General features: G+C 42.7%; 1 protein-coding gene across 2 annotated transcripts in view; it reads right to left on the reverse strand.

Annotated features, from left to right (window-relative positions):
- Window positions 1–25469, reverse strand: part of LOC126474980 (zinc finger protein jing-like) — a 663576-nt gene that overhangs the window by 183532 nt on the left and 454575 nt on the right. Inside the window, exon 2 of one of the 2 annotated variants that reach the window (XM_050102513.1) lies at window positions 20194–20264. In XM_050102513.1, the coding sequence (XP_049958470.1) occupies window positions 20194–20264 (71 nt within the window). Of the gene's footprint in view, window positions 1–18201; window positions 18241–20193; window positions 20265–25469 lie in introns of those variants that run through there. The other variant, XM_050102514.1, reaches the window with a different exon arrangement.

Raw genomic sequence — 25469 nt, forward strand, 5'->3', positions numbered from 1 at the left:
ACTTCGTAGAGTTTGTTCTTCCTTGGATTTTTCCTTACCTCTCTTTGCCCACTCTCTACCGCAAGCAGCTTGTTTCGGCCTTCTATAAATAGGATGGCAATTTTATTTCCATACTACAATCATATAATTTATTTTTCACCTGGTCTGTGGATTTTCAGCTGTAGACTTTATAGAACTATCTTGATCTACAGGCCACCACCAAACACTGACAGAAAAACAAATTTTCGATGTGTCTTATAGTATCTCAATAGTTACGGTGAATAACTCAGTTTGTACAGAAAAGCTACTTGTTCTTTGTACTCAATAGGAAGTATAATATATGGGCTGTTAGTGAAGAAGCTAGAGACTTGCTACCCCGCTTTTAATTTCCTGTTTGAACGGATTTCAGTGTCTTCACAATAGATGCTACATTCTAAATCCGTCTCTATTTCTCCCGCCCCCATTGTCTTCACCGGCAAAATCTGTCTCTTTAATAAAAGATGGGTGTGATTAATATCTAACAGACAATTAACAATTTGTAGTTCATCTGTGAGTCCGGTAGGAATGTCTTGTCGGCCCTGCAGATGTCTAGAGAGACATGATGGTGTGTTAGGGTGTGTCAAATATTTTGACTTCATTTTTCAAAAAGTGATGGGGGTAATAAAGTTATGTTTTTGTCAGCAGTTTCCAAATATATTTACAAGAAATGGCAATTAAATCGTTTTGTTTGGTAAATAGCTACTTCAATTTCACGATATTTGGAAGTTTCATGTAAAATTCGCAGGAAACTATCTGCTTTCGGGAGTCCCTTCTTATTTCTGTCTGTATTTCTGCTCTAAGGATAAGAATATACTACAAAATCTGTATACTTTTTTATGCCACTCGCGAAAGCTTTTAAAGTAACAGTACTCGTTTGCATCAGAGTGTCTCGTTATTAATTCATACACATAGTGACATTTTCTTTCCTTTATTTTTCCAGAGACTAATAGTTTCTTCCACTTGTAAAATCTGAAAATTCGGAACCACTGTTAGTAAAACGAAGACAAGACTGGCAACTACCACTCACATGGTGAACTTGATTAGAACTGGGCGACAAACGCTGCCTTCTGAGCTCACAACTCTCCGTGATGTTCTAAGATGAGGGCTTCTGCTAAGAGAACAGAGTGAAGAGAATCCCAGAAAATACTCAGTAGCCAGTCTTGCAAACGATATTTATGGAAAAGTGCTTGAACAGTCGAGTCTAGCAGACAGCTGTTTTGAGGTGCCAATTTTCAGTTTGAGAGCCACTGTCCTGAAGAAGACAAAACAACTGGAAGAAGGCCAAAGCAACACTGGAAGTGAACGAGGCTTTCATAGCAACGTCAGACAAGCTCTTTTAAACGCTCAGTCGCAAGCGTGACAATAAGCTACGTTCAGAATTTGAGGGTCCATGTCTAGGCGGTGCTGACTGTGAACGTGAAGTGTACATCTCCTGCTTTTGTTCTAATGATACGACGATCCCTGTCAAAGAACTGATGTTTAACAAAGGTCAGGGTAGATCCGTTGGACAGAATCAGATTGGGTTACCAGATTTACCTGAGCAAAGAATACAATTTAAAAACCAGAGAAGTCAAGAAGATGAGTTAAGAAGAATTTCTGAATACAAGCAGAAAAGAAAGGAAAAGCTAAGAGAAGTCCAGACATAGTGGTCTTACCGGCAGACAAGGGTAACGCTACGGTAATGTTGTCCCACCAGGATTACACCATGAAGATGCGGGACCTGCTAGATGACACCGCATACCACAAGATTGCCACCGATCCTACCAAGAGGGTCGAAAGGAAAACTGTGGCGCTTCTCAAATATTCCGGCTTCCCTGAAGAGGTCACGAAGATGTTACGACCCAGGGCCCCTGTTCCTCCGAGGCTGTACGGCTTATCGAAAGTCGACAAGGAACACGTCCCGTTAGTCCTATGGTCAGCAATATTGGTGGCCCGACTTATCCTCTCGCCAAGTACCTCAAGGAGCTGCTCAGCCCTCACGTGGGGACATGCCCACACCGTATCCGCAACTCTTGCGATTTCTTGGGACGCATCAACGACCTCACGATTAAGGAATCTGACAAACTTTTGAGCTTCGACGTGGTTTCCCTGTTTACTAGGATTCAGTTACCTGAATCTCTGGAGCTCATCGGCCGGAAATTTGATGAGAAAACCACTGATCTGTTCAGACATGTTCTAAGTTAACATATTTTCTATTTGACGGTGACTACTGCAAGCAGACCGAAGGTGTTGCTATGGGGAGTCCCCTCTCTCATGTCGTCGCTAACATGTACATGAAACATTTCGAGGAAGAGGCCTTGGAGTCAGCGCATGTGAAACCTATCTGTTCCTTCAAGTACGTGGCCGACACGTTTGTTATTTGGCCACATGGAAGAGACAAGCTGACTGAATTTCTCAACATCTCAGCTCAAGACACCACGGAGGTAGAATCAGATGGGCTTAGGGCAGGGGGAGGAACCTCCGAAACGCCGCCGGAAAACCTCCATGGGCGCGGACCTAATGGGGGAACACCCAGACGCTGGGCCACAAGCCGGGCGTCGAATCCCGTTGCATACGGCCGAGAGAGCGCCCGCGGCGCGGACGGCAGAGGGAGCGCCCGAGGGTAGGGGAGGGGGAAATCTATTATACATTTCACGCCTACCGTCCCTTGTGTCTGTTCCAGGTGCAGATGTCCCCTTCCGTTTCTGTATTACTTTCTTCACCTCTGTAGCGGTTGTGAGAAGTGGCTGGGTTGTTGCGGGGCGGCCCAAGAAATCTTCAACGAACTGTGTGAAGGCGGTTTCTTGTTGTCTCTCTGCTTCGTTGAGTTCGTATTGTGGCAGGGTGTTTTGTTCTTCATATGCTTCAGCGAAGGCTTCTGCGAGTCGCACATGCGACGGGCCTCCATAGACACACATTAAAAAAAAACCGTCCCTTGGCAGTACATCAGCACACCTGATGATGGCAACAAGGTCGATTGCCGAAATATTGTGTCCTTTGTACACTCACACCAGGCTGTTCACCTGAGATTTATTTCATCATGAAATACGCCTGGAGAAATTGAAGAATCACAAAGAAAGGGAAAGTTAGCATTACAACCAAATGAAATTTTTTTCTCCGAAGAAGATGAAGAGAGACCTGATGTTGAATGTTGAGATCCTTTGCAGATACCGCGTGATGATTCTGATGTACCTTCTGCTAGAAGTACAAGTTAGTATAATACATTATAATGGTGCATTGTTTCACTGCGAAGTATTATGTCTACGAGCTACAGCTGCCATTACAACAGCTGCACGTTTGGAAGCTGGATTCGTTAATGAAGGAGACAGGAGACTTGTGGTTGATAATATTATGTAAAAAGTCCCAAGAAAGAGTCATGGAATCACTTGACGAATAACCACAAGTTAGAAGTAGGATAGGCAAGACTGAATGTATCTTCTTTGATGAACGCCGAGATTCCATTAAAGTTCTGTTACAAGCAGGTAACTCAAGTCATCAGTTTGTAAGTATTGGAGGAAAGAAGAGTATTACATTGCAGTGAACCAGGTGGAAGGTATCGGACATTCTACTCCACAGAAAGAATTAACGAAAAGGAAGCCGGCTGAAGTTCTTGCTAACCATCTTCTGGATTTTTAAAATAAAACCAGCATTGATAAAAGTTTGCTGGCTATTGGTGGAGACTCAACGAATATTAATACTCGTTGGGAAGGAGGAGTCCTGCATTGGTTTGATACAAAGCTGAATCGTAAACTCGTCTCTGGTTGGTTTGTGCCCTTCATATCAATGAACTACTTCATTGATACATGATCTAACAGTTGGCTGGGAAATTTTTGTCTGAAAACAAGTGGAGTGGTAAGATTGGCAACATGCTTGACAGTGCAATAAAACTTGATATCAAACCCTTATTTGTCAAAATATCCTTTCCAGATCCATTGGTTCCACTGAGTGACACTGTTGTCAAAGATCTTCCTACAGGTCAGGCTTATAGTTACAGGATAACTCAAGCTACAAGGGCAAGTCAACTTACAACTGATTTGGCATTATTGGTTCTGTAATCCACTCTCGGAAGTAAACAATCGCAAATTAGGTTTGTCCCGTGTCAGTTTCAAAACATAGCCTTAAAAGGCAACAACTTTAAGACATTATAGCTGTTTGCGGAATACGTTGTTGGCGTTTACTATTCCTGGTGGTTTACAATCAAATCGAAATTCCCTAAACTGGAAGAACCTCACCACAAACTTTATCAACTTAAGCTCTTAAAACCCAGAAGATGATTTTTTTGCCAATAATCTTAAGTTAATCGTGACTCACATTTAGTGAAGCAGTGCTTCAGTCACTTTTACGCTTGAAAGACTAAAAAGAAAGAAAAGCAGGGGTGCAGAACTTAACTGAAATGAGGAATAAAGATGATAATACACCAGGAGACCTATCTGTTGAGCCTAGGAAAACACCTGCTGTAAATCCAAATGCAACTTCACTTTTGAAACTAATAGACTGCTCAGAAAAAGTGTATGAACTTCCACTTACTTGTGAACTCAAACTATCAGAAATAAGAAAGTTTATTCACGAGCCAATGCAAGTTCCAAAGTGGCCATGTCATCGACAGTCCATAGAGGTGTTTGAAAAAACTAAGAAAGACTTCTGGTGAAGTGTATACTCATGAGAAACGAGAAGGATGCATTAGGAGCCAGGAAGCGAGAAGAAGAATGATTTCTAGGAATGAATCGAAGCAAGGTTTGATGAATATTGTTGGTTGAAGCTTTTTACAATTTGTCAATGCGCTTTCGGTGTTTGGTAATAGAAACAGAAGTCAAAATTTTTGAGTTGATTAAACCACTTTTTGAACAAATTTTGATGAACTTTATATTAATTTATGCCCTTTGGTCGGAAATTTCAGTATGTATTGTAATCGAGTGGAAATTTACAAAGCTAAATATTTATCCATAAAAAATAATTTTACGTTAGGATATTACACATCAAAAGACATACTTTTGCGCTCACTCATTCACAAAAACCATGTAATTTTATTTTCGCCCTCTAAAATGACACGCCTTATAGTACATGTAAATAGCATCGATTATCGCCTGGTTTGTCTTCTGAGATTTGAAAGATCGCGATCACTGCCGATACACACACGCGTGGCTGTATTTCGAAGTGACAGTGAAAGATACCCTTCCACTTCCTTGTCACCGCTATGCACCTCTAACTTTACGCGGTTGCTGACTAGGTGGCAGCGCGCGAAGTGTCAGCAGCGCGCAGGGATAAACGCGGCCGCTCTGTAGCACGAGTAACTAGCAATCTCTCCGGGGAAATTGAATCTCGAAAAGCGGGCCGCGAGCGAGGTTCCACTGCCGAATTTAGTTATATAGATTACGCCTTCGCAGTCCTCACGCTCCCTTCTCGAACGTCAAGCAGAGATGCTTCGAGTTTTCGTTTTACGAGGACACAAAGCTCATCGTTAACATTATTTCCTCAGCCACAGCATACCTATTACATGTGGCCATCGCGCTGCTCGCCGTATTTTGGTATAACGCTACGCTGGCTGTACGGGTAATTAGCACTGTTAACATGGTGTTCTCTTCAGTCGGAAGACTGGTTTGTTGTAGCCCTCCACGCTGGTCTATCCTATGCAAGACTCTTCACATCTAATCAACATTTTTCTGTAATAAATTTTAAAATCTTATATTGTCTTGTCTGTAACGTTTAACAGCCCACATTTCACTTCCATATAAAGCTACACTCCGAACAAATCCTTTCAGAAAAGACTTATTAAAATATGACTTTACATTCTATGTTTGCACATTTACCTTTTTCGTGCATGCTTTTCTTGCTATTGCCAGTCTATTTTATTACATATTCACTTCTTCCGCGGTCAGTTATTTTGCATTCAAAATATCAAAACTCTTCCATTACTTTCAGCATCGTATTCCCTAATCTAATTTCCACAGCATCGCCTGATTTAGACTACTCACCATTAACCTTTTTCATTTATGGTGGTGTTAGTCTTAACTTCTATTCGAGTCATCCATTCCTTGAACTGACTTTCCAGGTCTTTCGCCTTATGTGACAGAATTCCATTGTCAGTATCATACGTCAAAGTTTTTATTTCTTCTCCGTCAATCTTATTTCTCTTTCCAGACTGAATAACGTGGGCTATAGGCTACATCCCTGCCTCTCGTCCCCTTCAACATTTAAAACGGAAGTCTGGTTTCTGGCTGGAAAAAAGAAAATGGGGACGAGTGCGTGGAACAACGTAGCAGTAACCCGAAAGCACACTAGGTAATTTGAAAACCATTCAAACAGGAAATGGAAAGCTGAGAAGCGCAGTCTCTTGCTCTCACAGAACGAGGTTTATATAACTTCTTGATCACACTAAGAAAGAGTAGCTTTTTATGCCTACTGTATAATACAATATCTACGTATAACATGATTATAAATGGTTCAAATGGCGCTGAGCACTATGGGACTTAACATCTGAGGTCATCAGTCCCCTAGACTTAGAACTACTTGAACCTAACTAACCTAAGGGCATCACACACATCCATGCCAGAGGCAGAATTCGAACCTGCGACCGTAGCGGTCGCGCGGTTCGAGACTGTAGTGCCTAGAACCGTTTTGCCACTCCGGCTGGCAATATGATTATATTTTATGTCAATACGAAAGAAAAGAAAAAAAGCCTTGGAACTTTACATCCTCCCTCCTAACAATTTACCGTTGAGTTTTCGCTCCAAAGTTACGAAAATGGAGACTGAGTATAGGTCAGGAGCCTTGAACCATGTGAAAATTAAATTGTATCATACTGCTACAAAAACGTGGCATGTCTGACCTAAAGAAAGCAAGATTTCGTGAGGTAGCGGTACAGCTACTTATTGATAAATCGTTTGTGAAATCGACGCTGGTGATATGCCAGAATAAAACATAGATATTTGCGATACGGCCAATGTTCCATATATGAAAGGAGTGGTTCTTATTTAAAACACGATAAATTTAAGAACAGCAAACCCACTCAACTGCCGGCCGGAGTGGCCGAGCGGTTCTAGGCGCTTCAGTCTGGAACCGCGCGACCGCTACGGTCGCAGGTTAGAATCCTGCCTCGGGCATGGATGTGTGTGATGTTCTTAGGTTAGTTCGGTTTAAGTAGTTCTAAGTTCTAGGGGACTGATGACCTCAGATGTTAAGTCCCATAGTGCTCAGAGCCATTTGAACCCATCGTATGAGGAAGCTGACAAGGTTAAATTACACACAAGTTGAGTCCAAAATCATGTTCAATTTTCATAAAAACGTTTCATCATTTTCACTGCTTTTGAATTAATAAAAAATTTATAGATATGCTTAATTATACTTAACGTCTGTTAGTACTGAATTGTTTTCCCTACGGACGGCCTATTTTCCATTATTCTAACGCAGATATTTTGTGCGCGCACACACACACACACACACACACACACACACACACACACACACACACACACACACACACACACAGAGAGAGAGAGAGAGAGAGAGAGAGAGAGAGAGAGAGAGAGAGAGAGAGCATACTTTCATGTCCGTCCCAGATGTGTCAGTCTTCTCTTCTCGTATACTGTATCATATGCAGCTCTGCACGTCACATACTGTGTAGAAGGGGTCTCCATTTCTGCTAGATACGTGTTAGAAGATGGGCGAAGTCCAGTTGCCGTTTACGTCAGTCCTGAAGTGGGTTTCGCAATCCGCTGCAAACTTGAGTACTCGCTGATACGGCATGGTTCGCATGTTGTCACCATGAGACCAGAGACCACCATAAGCGTAGCAGTGACTGAGGGTTCGAGCATCTCGTCATCTTGACGTGATGACAAGGGTTGTTCTTTGAAACACCCGCATCAAGAGTCGAGTCTTACTGCTTTTTCAGGTTTGTTCCCGATCTTAGCTTAACAATACAGACCTACTGACACAAAAGATAAGGCGGTGCGGTCAGGGCACAAGGCGAATTTTGACGACCTGCCACCATGTCCATCGTGTGACCTTCACTAGCTTGACAGACTTCGTTGGCATAACAACGACGCACTATTGTGATGGGACAGCCCTTCCTGCGTTACCGTCCGCAACAAGGCATCAATTTCCCTGTACTACGACGTATTCACTACGACTGTTCCCGCTTTCTTCCCTTTGGCACAATAATAAGCACTGTCTAAGATTCAAATTACGTGGGCCACGGAACCAGTAACCACATCAAAAGCTCTGCAATCCACAATCAACTTAAAATTATTTTGTGTACAAAGGCACGATAAGTCTGCTTTAATATACCTAAGTCGGTTTGTATTTGTTTAATATACAAATAATGTGCTTCTAAATCTGATTTTAGAGTTTTCATGTAACTGTTGCGCAGAATATACCTTTGAACACTGTGGAATACAAATATATTTGATCATAATCTTATTTCTTTTATGTTAGTACCAGATTCAATTTACACGACCATCAGGTATGTCTGTCATTCTAAGCAATTACGTGAAATGTAAAGATTCTTTAGTCAAGAGAGAGATCGTCAGAAGACGTAAAAACATGACAATGCTGACGGTGACGCTACACCATGGGCCAGTTGCGTTTGTTTAGTATAGTTTCATAATGTTTTTACGTCTTTGGACGATGCCTATGTTGGCTGTAATTTGTTATGTTTTATGTAGTGGTTCATATCAACAAACTTATTTGACTAATTGTACGGAACGAAACTGTTCAAAAAATGAACTTACCTTCCGACCATGGACAGTTTTACATTCCAAAAGCTGTATACAATAGGTCGCAGTGTCTTTCACTGTGATAGTGTCACATTCCTACGCACACCTGAATCTGCATCCTTATTACTAAAATCTTACTAAAATCATACCAGGAGGCGCATAGATGATGTGATAAAGCCATAAATTCATGGAGCCCACAAATTCGTGAACCTCACAAACTTCAGCAATATTTGTGTTGTTACAGCAGTAAGCGGCCAAATAAAATATCAGAGATATCCTGGATAGTCGTGTTAAGGCCATACTGTATGCAGGTTGGCCAGCCAACCGAATGCAGGCATTTTTGTGAGGTTTGTAACAATCTTCTTATATAAACGAATCACCTTTTCAATTCTATTGTTCTAGGTCGAAGTACGAACGACACGGCCAAAAGTACGGTAAACAGAATTCACGACCCCCTCAGTACTCCGACTTCAGTATTAGTCCAGGCAACGAAGGAATATTAGGGGGGAAAATCGTGTAGTCGCAAATTTTTGTACAGTGTTAGGAGGGAGGCCCACGAACAACATACTAAAAGTCCTGACCGGTGGGGTAAGAGCATTGGGATGTTTAAAGGACATTTCTTCGCTTTTTTCTTGGGTAACTCTAAAATCGCGGTTTCTAGCGAGTATGTTTTCCAGCAGAAAACTGAACTACATTAAATCTCCCCCAAAAAAAAAGTTCGAGTCGTTTTTCACTAGGACTAATAATTTACGCCTTGCTGGGGATGGAAAAATCGCATACTATTAGAAATGGTTTTGTAATGGCATAAAATTGATGTTTGATTTTAAATGAATTGGTGAAGAACAAATATTAAATGTGTGCACCACATCGAATTGCAGGACAACCGTATTAAGGTATAAATTGTGTTATAGGGATATAGTAAGATATTGGAGGTGGCTAAAGCTTGGTCGCGTGATGGAAGGTAGATCGCCGGATTGTGGTCATGCGCTTGCCTCCGCCTAAGTCCGCAAGCTTAGGAGTGAGCGAGCGATCCCCACGTTTGTCTACCCTAAGTCACAAGTGGCAACTGCAGTGTATTATATCGACCCTACTCCAGGGCGCCTTATGAATCAGATCCTACGTAACACTCTGCACACGGTTCTACGCTCCTAGTGCGGAAACAGATTTTTAGTCATGCTGTTTTAGTCATGTTTTCTTCCGGATAGGTGACTTCCCACCACAAAAGCAGCTCGCCTTTTAATTCACAGAGAAACAATACCTCTCCAGTATTTCCTGTCCAGCTCTCTCATGTGAGTAGACGAAACTTCACTGAGCTCGTGTTTATATAATGGAGTTATTTTGAGTCCACTGACGGAGTACTCATCTGCAGTTGTTAAGTGAGTTTGTTTTCCTGTGAACAATGAAAAGTGTTATGTTTCCAGAATGTGGTTTTCACTCTCCAGCGGAGTGTGCGCTGATATGAAACTTCCTGGTATATTAAAACTGTGTGCCGGACCGAGACTCGAACTTGGGACCTTTCCCTTTCGCGGGCAAGTGCTCTACCATCTGAGCTACGCAAGCGCGACTCACTACCCATCCTCAAAGCCCTACTTCTGCCAGTATCTCGTCTCCTACCTTCCAAACTTTGCAGAAGCTCTCCTGCTAACCTTGCAGAACTAGCACTCCTGGAAGAAAGGATATTGCAGAGACATGGGTTTGTCCACAGCCTGGGGGATGTTTCCAGAATGAGATTTTCACTCTGCAGCGGTGTGCGCTGATATGAAACTTACTGGCAGATTAAAACTGTGTGCCAGACCGAGACTCGAACTCGGGAACATTGCCTTTCGCGGGCAAGTGCTCTATCACGGGGAGTGAGTCGTGCTTGGGTAGCTCAGATGGTAGAGCACTTTCCCGCGAAAGGCAAAGGTCCCGAGTTAGAGTCTCGGTCCGGCACACAGTTTTAATCTGCGAGAAAGTTATGTTGTCTGTGACCTACCAGTGCTTGTGGGAAAGAGATCTAATTCGGCTCGGCTCGGATGGCTGGACTGGACTGGCTTGATAAACGTGATATCTTGCCGCTGTCTATCGTTGACGGAAGACCGGCCTGCTTCCAGTCATAACAATGACTTATAACGGTATAGCTCCAGGAAGCTTATTTATGTCGTTTGTTCCTTTATTATTTCATTTATTGTATTTGTACTGAATGTCAAGTAATACGCGTACCTGAATGCAACTGTTTCATTGTTTTTGTGCGTACGGAGTACAACAGAAACGTATGGGCAAACTTTCAGAGAACATTCCTCATGCGTAGAAGAAAATGTTAAATGGACACGGGTCCGGAAACGCTTTATTGCCATGCTAGATCTCAGATTGTCTAACTCAACACAATCGTGGGAAACATATAGGAAATGAACGTAGCAGCACGTATGAAACACTTTAGGGGTGACACACTGTTGGTCGAGGCATTCACAGGAGTGAACCCGTGCAGGAAAATCAGCTGCTGATAGTGCCTGCACACGCTGTACGTGGTACGGATACAACAGGTTCTCACGTAGAACTCTCCAGATAATAATGTGGTCAACATTACTTGTCGCTGCTAATTACCTTACGCTGACACAAGAGTTATCGTAAACTACGCCAACAAATTCCTCCTGCAGTTGAGGTGTCCTCGCCTTTCAGGCCTCCCCAGTACCGAGTAGTAAGCTTAAGAAGAGTCTCATGCTTACCAATACGACAATCAGTGTCTTTAATAGAGGACGTTTGATCTTTCCCGATACAAACGTTGAGCGCCACTGCCATCTGTTACAAACTATTTTTTAAGAAACATGCACAACCACCTGCCAATCCGTACAGCAAAGGGGCGTCTGCCAACTACACGTTTCAGTGCACTTCCACTACGGCATTTTTTTTGCAAATGTAATGGACGCATATTAGTTTTTGACTGATTAAACAATACGTGTGCACGAAATCAAGTTTGAACACTTTGATAACAGTGCTTTTATGTGAAGAAGCCTGCCTTGGAATAGGACACTGTACAGACGAATTACAGGGTGTTTCAAAATGAATATACAGGTTTAAGGCTTTGTAGAACATATTACATTCACCTTACAATTATAAATGATACACCAAATTAAAGAGAAACACAAACAGTTTTGCATACAATTATTCAGTGTGAAAACCGATCACACATCGAGTCGACAGGAGACTTGTTCCGAAACCTTGATCAATGTGTCAGGAGTAACTGTCGCAATAACACTGTTTCTAAAGTCGGATAGATCAGCTGGTATCGGAGGCACACACACATGATCGCATCAGATCGTGTGTGAACGTGGAGGTTGTGCATAAAATGCTGCGCCAACCGGCCCCTTGTGCCCAATTCACCGGTTGGATAATAGAACGTCGTTTAACCAGTAGCGTATTTAGCTATGCCAGTGAGGCGGCGCACCATCTTGCTCCTAATAAAGGTGTGTTGTGTCAGCTTCTTCCCATTGAGGCACGGGCCATAGCTGTAGCACATCAAGAGAAGCAAACTCAGTCAGTCACAGTTGATTCACCGAAAAAGAAAGGCCCATAAACTTCCCGCGGGGATTTTCTTGGGGCTAAGCGTGAAAGACTCACACTCGTTCAACACGATTTTCAGTCACACTGTCATTCCATACTCTTCCTATTGCGCACAGGTATACAAACAAAACTGAGTTGCTTTTTCATTTGGCGTATTATTTACAATTGTAACTTGAACGTAATAAATGCTAAAACGCCTTAAAACCGGCGTATTCATTTTGAAACACCCTGTACTTTATAAACATGTCAGCGGCGTGTACTTCAAGTTGTGCACGCTCTGAAACTTCAGTCCAACGACATCAAACTCACGACGACAGTTCCGACAGCACAATAGCTGTAATAGAGGTATAACGGATCGAGGCATTTTCCATGCAGAATCGCTGAACACCAGCGCGTCATCGTCGCCACACTACCTGGGAATCATGCAGCGAGGTGAGGCGCAGCCAAAGCTTAATTTTTTTTAAAAAAAACCCTGCAAAATCACATCAGGTTCTCTTCCAAATAAAAGGTTTTCTATTAGTAATAGTGTAATTTGTAGCTCAACAACAACACGTCGCTGCAACAGTACCAACATACAAATGTAAAGTTGCTCCGTATTCCTCTCTACAATTTATGTACTATTTAGTAAACTAACAGTCACACATGCTCCCATTCATTCGGTGTATTCGCCGTGTTTCCTATCTTATGATTTCTCATTTAATTAATAAGTTAACTGGATTAATGAATCAGATTCACATTCGTGCGCGTGAACCAATTATAAATGTGTTTACTTCTGAGCGGTCGAGAACCGCAGCCCTCGCTGTATTCGAATTTGAGAGCTGCTGTACACGTGTTCAGGAGTGCCCTTTTTTAACATCACGGGATATGAATAAGTTATGCGCGTCAGTGTGTTTCGAGTAAGTGAATGTATTTCTGGATCCACGCATATTTAATATTCAACAACGCTGATACAATATACTCATTCGAACTGTATTTGTCACAGAACGTTTCTCTAATGTCCCTGTTACTGCTTTTTGCGTGCTAGTAAAGGTATAGAACGATTACATGCGTGGTGTTTGTTTATTTCGATGTGGACAGCAAAATTTAATTTGATTCTTTTGGCTTAGAATCCCTCACGTGAAGTTAATCACTTATCTAACACAATGAAGTTCATTCAGTCTAACAAAACGCGAACAGACCACCACTTGGGTTACTCAGTCATTCCCGTTGTGTTTAGACAGTGCTGGACACGCCGACTTCGCAAAGCGCTTAGAACTGTTTGCCAACGAATCTTGCTGAAGCAGCTTTACTGCAGCCTATTATTTCTTTTACAAGCTCTTATCTGAGGACGACAGGCAAGTTTATCGGCAAACTGTAGGATCCAAACTAACAGCTTTGGAAGACACTGCAGAAAGTGCAGGATTATAACAGCGCAGAAGTGACCTTGGTAACGGAGTTCACAATCAGAGTCTAATTACGTGAAAAGCTAACAAGTAATATCCTGTGGCACTTCCTCTTACGTTACACCATGCAATTGCCACAAAATCGAAACGAAAGTCAACTGGCAGGGCGTCATTAAACTGAGATTCCTTGTCACAACTGACGTCTTGATGTGGCCGCAATTATAAAAGAGAAATAAGAGTACACGAGGCCTCGAACGAGCAACGATACCCAGCAGAAACGGGACGCAAATAAGTCCCTGGAGGGAGTTGTGGGTTAACATCTGAGAAGCCGACAGAGATATTAACAGCAGGAAGTGCAGCTGTACAAGCTTTTAAACATGACGCAAAATCATAACAGCAAAGTGCAAATTTATCAGCATAAGCTTCGTACCCCTACATCACAACGACCACAGACAGAGTGACCGCGAAGGAACCTGTTGCAGATTTACTTTCAAAGAATCCTCACTGTCTTCCAACGGCTTAACGCTCGGAAAAGTGATCTCCATCTCCCGTGAAGAAGATCGCGAAATTACTGACCGCCAGCTCTGCTCCTCGTTGAAAGTCCTCAAGCGTTTGCGAAAGACTTCGGCGAAATATCCTCTAAAATAACAAGTCATGAAAGTTATTTGCACGTCTTATTTTCTTTAAGGCGTTAACAACTATAACCCGACTTGGAAAAAGACAAGGAAGTTGCTCGTAGTATTGAGTATCCAACATTCCAGTTCCTAAGAACCGAATTACAGATCACTAACGCCAACGTCATTCTGTTGTTAGTACTACAAATGTGACCTCAAACATCATGAAGTTTCTAGAGGAAAAGAAGTTTCTCCGAAAGAAGGAGTACAAACCACTACTGTGAAACACAGCTTCCTCCATTCACACACACGGTATCTTGTAAGAATCAGATGCAGGCGAGCAAGTACATCATGTTTTCCTGGATTACAGACACTGTGGCAACCTGTCAACTCTTGATAAAGTTACGATCACATGGTTATCTACACACGTATACTTTGGCCATTAAAAGCCGTATTTTATACTAAACAACGAATAGTTCACAGAAATGAAAAATCAGTGTTCTAAATGTATAGGATAGGGTGAACATTGATTTATTAATGTAACGAACGTCGAATGAGTTTGTATTTGCACTTTGTTTATTGAATGGCAGCTCTTTCTAAATGTCGATAATACTGCACAATGTTGACAAAGAAGAGGAATAAACACGACAATATCTATTTACAAGATCAGCAGTACATTTCTAGGGCATTTCACCGTTTAAAAATCTTCAGGAAAATACTAAAAAGTCATACGAAATGGGACTAACACTTGAAATCAATAGTAGCGGAGGCAAATGATTCATTCGTTGGACGTGTCCGGCGAAAGTGCGCTGCATCTGTCAGGAAAAACAGAAACAACGCTACAGCGGTGACCATCTGTGTACTATTGTCCAATGGTTTGCAGTCCTTATCAAATATGCATGGCAGTGGGAATCGAACTTTTAGACGCGGTGCTTGACTCGTAAAGAGTCAGTACAGAAGCGAACATTAAAGAGAAATGCTTAAGGAACTGAAACTGAAGTCTTTGGAGGAACGGCGACACTGCTCTCGCGAAACCTTATTAGATAAATTTTCAGAACCTGTGTTTGCGGAACAATATGCGATAATTCAGCTGTATCTATCGTACCGCAGGAACCACGCGAATAAGAGAGTCGAGTACTAGACAGGCACTCTGTCAGCTTTCCAGCTGTTTAAAAGAAAACGGAAAATGACAAGAAATCGCTCATATTGCTATCAAGTATCCTGCACTTTACACTGCACAGTATCTGTAGATGTAGATCAGCAAAGAAATGTTAGGTTATTCAGACTGACGGAGGACTGCCCTTCCTGTGAATAACAAGGTCCCAGGAGTATAATGGCATATAACAAAATTACGAAAAAAAAGTAGTTTGGTTGGTTTTACTCAACCTGGGGATTCCTACATGCATTTACTTTAAAAATATAGAATTTTGTCTTCCCTTACACTAAATATTACTTTATTTCCATGCGAATCAATGTAATCTTACCCGTGTTTTACCGACGTGAACTGACGTAGGCTACGTGAAAGTTCAATTACTGGTGATGTCATCCGGCAGCTCACAGTTGTCGTGAAACCCGACGTGTGTGTGTATATATATATCACGTAAATGACCTACTTTTACAGACTGCGGTCAAGTTCCTTATACCAAAAACAAGAAAAATACGTCTGGTAAACATGGGATCTAAAATGTATACGTCAAGAGCTATGAACACTTGTTCAGTAGGAGAGATGTTTCACAGCAGCGAAGATGAACAAGTACTGTACTCATAGTTTGTAAAGGTATGGATCTTTGACACTATGTTTACTACAAATTTTACTTTCCTCAAAATCTGTAAACGGAATTTAAATTGGCAATTTGTGGTAAGGTCTTATGATAGCAAACTTCTGAGGTCATCGGTCCCTAAGCCTACACCACACACGCACGCGCCCGAGGGAGGACTCGAACCTCCGGCGGGGGGAGTTGTACGGACCATGACAAGGCGCCTCAGACCGCGCGGCTACCCTGCGCGGAAAACGGAATTTAGTCTCACCCTGTACATGCCTTCTGGCGACATAATATCGTGCTAGATGGCGCTTTCACCTGTGCATAGTCAATAGATAACAGAGCAACACTGCCAGTTTAAAAACAATGTAACTCTTAGGACTCTAACAATGGTTATTAGAAATCTGTGTTCGAAAGTGCAAGTTAAGGGGTTAACACCAATCAAATGGAAAGCTATGTTATAAAGAACGAGGTTCTTCATTAAGATAATTTCCTCAAACTACGTGGCAGTGGCGGAGATAGGCTCTGTCCACCAGCTCGGTGGAGTTAGCTACCACAGAGCGGTGAAACTAATTTTCTGAAGAGGTCAAACAAAAAGGAGTTAATTGTGGCTTATTAATGATTCGGTTATTTTAAACAATATCTATCATGTTATATTTGTCAGACTAATGTTTATTACATCGTCTGCATAGCCGTCACCTTTGACATCCGCTGCTGGACTGATGTTACTTCTAGAGTTTTCCACGCATGTTCAGCAATAAGAATGCATATTGCTCCTGCATATCTTCTAACGCAATTTACGCACTTTCCTTATGTCGTACACTCAATCTCTTCTAATTTTTTGACATATAGCGAAGAACTTCCCTTGCTACATGTCACTTTCACATCAATATCAGTTTCATTACAATCATAATTATGTCTTCCAATGTTTGTTTGTTTTCATCTTTTCTTAGTAAATTCTATCATGCATACCCACTTTCTTAACTAGCCAGCCCTCACCGTAAGGTGAAACTGTCAATACACACACTGATCGTACAATTTCCGTTCCACACACATTGGAAGCTGTGTTTTACTATTTGGGGAACAAAATAACTGATGATGGTCGAAGTAGAGAGGATATAAAATGTAGACTGGCAATGGCAAGGAAACCATTACTGAAGAAGAGAAATTTGTTAACATCGAGTATAGATTTAAGTGTCAAGAAGTCGTTTCTGAAAATATTTGTATGGAGCGTAGCCATGTATGGAAGTGAAACATGGACGATAACTAGCTTGGACAAGAAGAGAATAGAAACTTTCGAAATGTGGTGCTACAGAAGAATGCTGAAGGTAAGGTGGGTAGATCACGTAACTAATGAGGAGGTATTGAATAGGATAGGGGAGAAGAGAAGTTTGTGGCACAACTTGACTAGAAGAAGGGATCGGTTGGTAGGACATGTTTTGAGGCATCAAGGGATCACAAATTTAGCATTAGAGGGCAGCGTGGAGGGTAAAAATCGTAGAGGGAGACCAAGAGATGAATACACTAAGCAGATTCAGAAGGATGTAGGTTGCAGTAGGTACTGGGAGCTTGCACAGGATAGGGTACAATGGAGAGCTGCATAAAACCAGTCTCAGGACTGAAGACAACAACAACAACAACAACACATTAGCAACATTCTTACCGATTTGGAGAAGTAGACAAGCAAATGTTTGTGTTCTCAGGCCTTTTCTCAGTGAATGAAAAAATATTTTCAAATGTCAAATTTGAGCTTAGTGCAATGAGATTACCAATTTCATTCATCTCAGCTTGTGAAAGCAGATTTTCGGCTACGATGGCTATAAAATCACAATTAGTGGGGGCGAATGAACTTTGACCTTGACCGACTGGGTGACATCAAAGATAACATACAACACGGGAATAAGAAAGAAGCAGCACCAACCGTGTTATTAACTTATTAACCGTCGGTTTGGCAGAAAACGTACAAAAACGAGTTTTGTTCGTTTGAAACGTGACTAAACGTTACCATCCATAGTGTGTTGGCTAGCGCTAACTTTAGAGCGTTATTTGCTGATATCTGGGCTGTTTCTGGGGTGATGGTGGCTGGAAACCACAGCATTAGCTGCTCTATATACATCGGGTGTTGGCAGTTTAATGAAGAGTACACACGGTACTGGCACTGTAGTGGCGCCCGCACCAGTCGGGCTTCGCTACTCACGTGGAGGCGCGGCGGCAGCGGCGTCGGCTCATGCGTTCCCCACACCCACGCACGCGCACGCGCAGCACTGGCCGACCAGACGGGACTCTGCTCCGCCTGCAACCTCCCGCGGCTGCGGCCACGCGGGGGACGCCGCAGTCTCCCGCCTCGAGCGCAGACTCGCCCGCGTCCCAGGGTTTGCACACTGAATCCGCCTGACATTCGGCTTTCCGTATCTCAAGAGATTTTTCTTAATTACGTACGTTCGTTGACCTCGTGCGGTTACAGCAGTACACATGAAGTACAACAAACTACTCCCTCAGCCACAAAGTAAGGCTGTTCTTGAGTAACACGAAGCGGTGATGAATTCTCAAAATCGCGAATCAGGGAAAATGAAGAAACACGATTGAAGCGAGAAAGCATGTGAAACTTGTCAGACAACGTGGGAGGAACATGTCTTTACCTACTCTGTGTGTTTAATGTCGATAACTATACTTCACGATATGACATCGCTTTGTTCCAAACACACATTTATCTATGTATCACGGTTTTGAGCAAGAGGAGTGACGTAAGCCTCCGAAAACTGACAATTAGATCCACGGCGGATGAAATGGATCGTATAGCAATAACAAAATAATTTTTCTCGCCCGTTATACTTCCCGTTTATTGAATAAAGCCACGTCTACAATTTCGAATTATGGATGAAATTTGGTGCTAACAGCCGTTATCAATTTCTTTGCCTCCAACTGGCTCTTCTATTGGGTCACTGGAAATAATATTGCAGCTCTGTCAAATCGTACGAATTTTACGGAATACAGCTTCCGTTAACTCCTGCCTGTGACGGTATTACTAATTTCTTTAACGCACTGAATTGTCACAGATATTTCGTAATCTTATAAAAATCCTAAAAGCGAATCCTACTGACGAGGTTTCGGTCAGAGAGAGAGAGAGAGAGAGAGAGAGAGAGAGAGAGAGAGACACTGACTTTTTGCTCTGGAGGCAAAAACAGTTCCAGTCCCCCTCCTTGAGCAGGGTTTTCTTTCCTGTTTTGTTGGTTATCGGAACTGGTAAGCACTTCAAAAATATTCCGTATTGGGAAACCCCTTTGCCACAATCTCTGCTGGCTCTGACTTGGCTGGAAAGAACAGTTATACAATAGCCCGCTCTTCTTTCATGAGTAGATCATCAACAATATCAGTTAAAAATGTTCCAGGCACATTACCGCACATGCTACGAAATGTGAAACTCATTTCCTGTACTGCGGACCGAACTTAACTGGTGACATAATGCAATACAGGTTTCTGAAATTGAAGTTCCATATTATTGTAATTTTTGTATCACAGGTTTCGTGTTATGAAGAAAATAAGTGTTCCACGGAACTGTCGCGTTGAAGCCACTCAAGAAGCGCGTGACTTCGGTTAGATTTATTACAATAATGTGTAGTGAGTGAAACTGTACTTTGGAAGCGTTACTTTAAATGCAAGGTTTTCGATACGAAGACAACCAACTTAGTGGTTACAGGCGTCAACCGCGGTAGCTTATGGTGCTATTTCTCACAATAATATCTGCATGTCATAAAAACCGTGGTGTTTACTTGTTCAGTAACCGCTAGATGTATGTCTGGTGCGATCGTTTTGTTCTTCTCTTGTAGAGTCATTCCCTTTTGAAAACTGCTCTGTAGCTGAAATTGACAAACAGCGGCTCAAATGAACACTATTCTCAGCAAGTTCTGCACAGCTTGCCGGAAATAATGTCTTACTTCGAGAAACGTTTAGTTTCAGACTAACGGCAGTAGCCTAAAAATCTGACTCCGGGTGGCTGTACAGACTGCAAATTTTCAAGACTTCAACCTCGCCTCGAATAGGACTAAACAGCGTCTGACAGAAGCTACTGGAGATCTAGCCTCTATCCCTACGAATGCGTGAAACGTTAGAATATTTCTCGCCAGCAAGCCATTTCCCTTTGGAAATGGCGAAAGTAGTTAGTTGAAGGTCGAGTAACGACAGTACTTACGGGTCGCCAGTAGGAACAATGGAGGAAAGCGTGCCGCTGACGGCACGAACAAGCTGTGAACCACCACTCACCTGCAACAGAAAAAAAGCGGTACGTCTTAACAGCAGCCAACCAGCAAACACCCACATACAACACAGTTTTATTTTCAGTCACAATCGAAAACTAACTTTCCAGCGACTACCAGTTTCGAGGTTTGCTATCGCCAGATAGCCACACGTGTATTTGGCTCTTGAGCCGTCTGACGACCTCCTCTTCCGTTGTCTTCCGCAGCTGCATTAGCTGTGTAGGATATGGCCGGTTCCAATAAATACTGTGCTTCCCTCAAGAGCGATGCTTAATGCTTCCTGGTGAATCACTGTGCCTCTAGATATGACTAAGAACTCGTCACTCTTACTACTGCTTCCTGCCACGTAAGCTCTATGTACTGGAGTAAACAGCGTCGCGATCGCCGTGAAACAGCATGACGTTCATTTACTTGGTTCTAGTACCATTATTTCGTAACGATGTGGTGTTGAGCACACTGATAAGAAATGAGTCTTACGTCGGTTTTAGACGTTAACAGTTACGATAACTTTTTACTGTTGACATGTTACACTTCGTAACGATGATGTGACTAATGCTGTACTCAAGTCCTATAACAACGCTATTGTCGCAAACATTGTACAAAGGTACTGATTCTTTAGTAAGCATGATCTGAACATGGTTGTTAAACAGCCGAAATCCATACTCAGCAAATTGTAATCTTATTTTTATTGCACTTATCAGGAGCACTAAAATTTTTCAATACTAATAAGAAAACTTAGGTTTGCACACACACCACAAACCACCATGGCCGAGCTGGTGAAAGGTTCACCACGAATAATGAAGGGCACACATTCTGCCAACGTCAGAGTTGCTTTATGAGCGCACACGCAGCCCGAAGCGTGTCACTTCTCCATCAGTAGGTGGTCATCGTATAACCTAGCTGTTCGATACTGCTGCTACGCAGAGCGACCAACGACAGCCCACGTCCACACAACACCGACCTCTGCGAACGTAAACCACTTTAAGCATTTCAACGATGATATCAGACTAACAATACCAGCTAGATTCTGAGTAAATAGTAGGGTTACAGAGAAGTTCTGCTTTATGATACAACCTCTTCATCAAAATTAATCACGGGAGCTGTAAGCCAAACGATGTAGTAACATTTAAATTACGTGGAGATCGTTCCGCCAGGTAAAACAGTAGCCTGGGTTTTCAGAGGCTGGGACAGATTTGTCAGTTTGTAGTAGGCCTATTATATGAGCAAGTAGGACCAGCTACAACGCGCCAAAATAACGCAATTTTTGGTTTGAAGTCTGAAGCGATGCAGGTAACGGGTGTACACTGGCAGCAAAAACTGATGGTGAAGGGAACTGTGTAAGAATCTACAGTTGGCGAATAAGTGGCCGGGACAGACTCTCGCCAACACGGCCACTTTAATATTTGTACAAGACGTTGTAAGTAGGCTGTTTAGGTTTTTATGTTGGTAACGCCACGTAGTGCTCTGTATGAAAATCGCCGACTGCGCTGTGTGCAGTCTGTGGCTGGTTGGACTCGTTGTTGGAATATTCGCTTGTGTAGTGTTGCGCAGCTGGCTGTGAACAGCGCGTAGCGCTGCGCAGTTGGAGGTGAGCTGCCAGTAGTGGTGGATGTGGGGGGAGAGATGCCAGAGTTTGGAGAGGTTACTATAAGCGCATGATGTGGACGTGTGTCCATCAGAAAAAGGAAATTTGTAAGATTGGATGTCATGAGCAGTATATATAGACTTTTGAACACTATTAAGGTGAATACATTGTTTGTTCTCTATCAAAATCTTTCATTTGCTAACTGAGCCTATCAGTAGTTAGTACCTTCAGTAGTTAGAATCTTTCAATCTTTTATTTAGCTGGCAGTATCGGCGCTCGCTGTATTGCAGTAGTTCGAGTCACGAAGATTTTTGTGAGGTAAGTGATTCATGAAAGGTATCGGTTATTATTAGTCAGGGCCATTCTTTTGTAGGGATTATTGGAAGTCAGACTGCGTTGCGCTAAAATGGTGTGTGTCAGTTAAGACATGATCAGAATGAGTAAAGATAAACAGTCTCAGTACGTTTAGTTTTGCTCAGCTGTTTGGAAATCAAATAACGTAAGAGTTTTTCCAGCACTGTCATTCTTAATTTTCAAAGGGGACATTGCAACGTCACATCGGAACTGGCTGAGAGCCTTGGTTCGACAGAGGGCAGACGCGGACAACATCCATAGTAAGGATGCTTCGACGGCGTGCCACTCGCCGGTTATTTTGCTGGTGGGTTTCTGATGCCTTAAGTGTAATAATTTTTCCAGGTCAGTATTTGAGAAGGGAAAGACGGGGAAATTCTTTCAACTGGGTTCGAAGGACTGAGCATAGCGAAAGCATGCCGTCTCTAATTGTAACACGACTAGTAAGACTGACATATCTTGTCGTGGTTGACAACTGTACTTGTCGCCTGCGACTGGATCAGAGGCGGGGCATGGCGACTGGGAGTCGTGATCTTTATTTATAGGCGTGCTTGACTCAGCTGGAGTAGTACCGTCTGCAAGCGAAACCTCAACAGCCCGTGTCATGTACGGACAATGACAGCACAGTAAACTTTACTTTGTAGGTAGGTCTGTATACTAAGAAGTAGGAGTTCCATAACCTCTTTAAGACGCCCTCTCTCTTGATCTTCCGAACATCTGAGATAACGTCTTTCCAACATCGTCTCGATCAGTCAAGTTTCGGGTCGAAACAGTGGCCCAGAAATAGATGATATCGAGAGTGTGCGGATGGAAGACGGGTGCTATGCATCGAGAAATGTACACAACACTGCAGGGCAGCTTTTATTGTTAGGAAACAGCGCATGTGATACAATGATGTGGAAATGCGCCGCTATTCTGTACAGATAAATGTTCTACCTGCATCATTCACGGCGAAACAAACTGCCGGATTAATTACGGAAGAAAGGACAGAGAAGAAACACTAAGGAAATTGGAGGGCTGAAGACAGCTAGTGAGAAATAATTGACAAAAGGAACAGTGCTGCCACGGCTGGCACGACGTAATTCTATCCCAGGCTGCATGCATTACGCAGCATTCGCGCTAGCGACGTCCTGGAGTGTAATTAGCGAGACCACCGTCTTCTAATAATATGCGGTAAGGGACTTCCCCAGAATTCCTCACGGCTACTGGGCAGCTCAGCAGCTCACCGTTACTTGCATCAGACGCGCGTCACTGCCGTCCGCTGGCGTGCCCCCTACTGTCCGCCTTGCGCAGCGGCGTCATTTGTTGCGTGCATTCCCGCGAAACTTACTGATGCACCCGACTAAGGGAACCGACCAGTGGAATGCTGAACGATGACGACTGGCGCGTTAAGCACAGGTACACTGAACTTGGCTCGCATCTAATTTCTGTAACTTTGCACGTTTAAAGTTACTTCTATGTGCTCGCTGCTTAGTTGTGCAGCATTCAAAAAGCGTTATTGACGCTAAGAGTTTCGAAAGATCGTTCGACACTTTCGTACTAATGCAGTGATACAAGAAAGAATCTTCGGAGCAGAAATGACACATGAATCTTGTGTTGTCGTCTATTATTCTATTTAGCATTTCGTTATGTGAGAGTAGGGATTTGCGGGGATACTGTCATATACTAGAGGAGTCCTCTTATTAGGAAGAACAGTGCTGAGCTGTGGAACCTTAGAGAGATCCTTGTGTCTAACTTTATTACACGATAAGGCACCTGCCGATACTCTTTAATCACACTGCGCTCAGCATCGACTTTTTTGGAACAACAACCGATATCGGTCGAACTTCACGAAATTCATCGCTGACCGAAGCAAAACGACACGACATTCTGCAAAGTGATTGCAGACAATCTTGTTTGGTGGTTATTGATTACCAAAAGATTAACGAAATTCGAGGTATTGTGGTTCACTTAAGCATTTAGGAACATTGTAAAAAAAATCATCTAACGTAAATTTTCCTCTTTTTTTACCAACCCCTTTCTTTACTGATCTACCGTAAACATACCACTCGACCAATTATGAGCTGTCATTGTTCAAAAATATCGGCGAATGACAGATTAAAATTTGGTAATGACATCTCAACAGCGACTTCTAGTGGCAGTTCTTACAAACTTAAAAGCGACCACCGCACAACCAGGCGCTCTCACGTATTAGGTGCAAACACAGTTTTACTACATCAATTGCGAACTTCGAGGAACTAGCTACTTGCTGACAGCAGAGGTGGAGAAAATCAGTTCGTAGCTACTGAAATTCTTTCATGGTGATTATTTAAACCATCGTGCTTTCAGTTCTTTCGCGCAGAATGGCCATTAAAAAAGAGACTTTAGTCCGAAATATGTTCCATAAAATAAAAGTTGATAGAGTAGCTACAGGTGTTACAACATGATGTCGTTTGAACAGTCACGCTATCAGTTGGGGGGGGGGGGGGGGCGACATCTGCAATGAGACGCACGCGATTTCAGCATTTCTGTTAAACTAGGTGTTATATACGAGCCTGCTTCTTAGCAAGTACTTGCGACGACGTTGATTCTATGGCGTTTGCTAATTTGCCTTGCTGATGGAGTCTAGATACTGAAATCGATCGCGGTTGAATGTATGGTCAGAAAGTACACAACTGTTAATCGGATTTTTTTTTAATAAGTGAAGGTGTAACATTCCTGTTGATAAGGTGACTCTTACACAACTGAGAACCCAAAAGGAGATACATTCATTCATATTCTCTTCGCAGATAGGGCTCTTTTGCTGCACACTGCTAGTTCATACTGCTTGGGAGAAACCCATAAAATAAATCTGTTTAACAGGAGGGGTGGGAGCGCGGAGACGAGGGCTAGTGAATGAGACACCGTGTGTACTAATTTCAGCCCCATTCACAACCTCTAGTCCACTCGCCTGCTGAGTGGATCGCCGTAAGCAATGTTACCGCGACACAGAAGTTTTCAAAATCACATTCGTACTCACACACAGCGCAGCCCCTAAACGGAGACGCAATACGAGGAACAAAGGACGAGGCAAGTTTCGAAACGCGACTGGCCTACTTGGGGAGTTCTGAAAGGTTAATCGAGTAATGGCCGCAAACAACGCAACGAGAGCTTTAAAAAAAACAAACCGTCCCATGTACACACACACACACACACACACACACACACACACACACACACACACACACACACACACACAGAGAGAGAGAGAGAGAGAGAGAGAGATATAGAGAGAAAGAGAGAGAGAGAGAGAGAGAG

Source organism: Schistocerca serialis, chromosome 4, assembly GCF_023864345.2.
Source record: "Schistocerca serialis cubense isolate TAMUIC-IGC-003099 chromosome 4, iqSchSeri2.2, whole genome shotgun sequence".
Taxonomy (NCBI): domain Eukaryota; kingdom Metazoa; phylum Arthropoda; class Insecta; order Orthoptera; family Acrididae; genus Schistocerca; species Schistocerca serialis.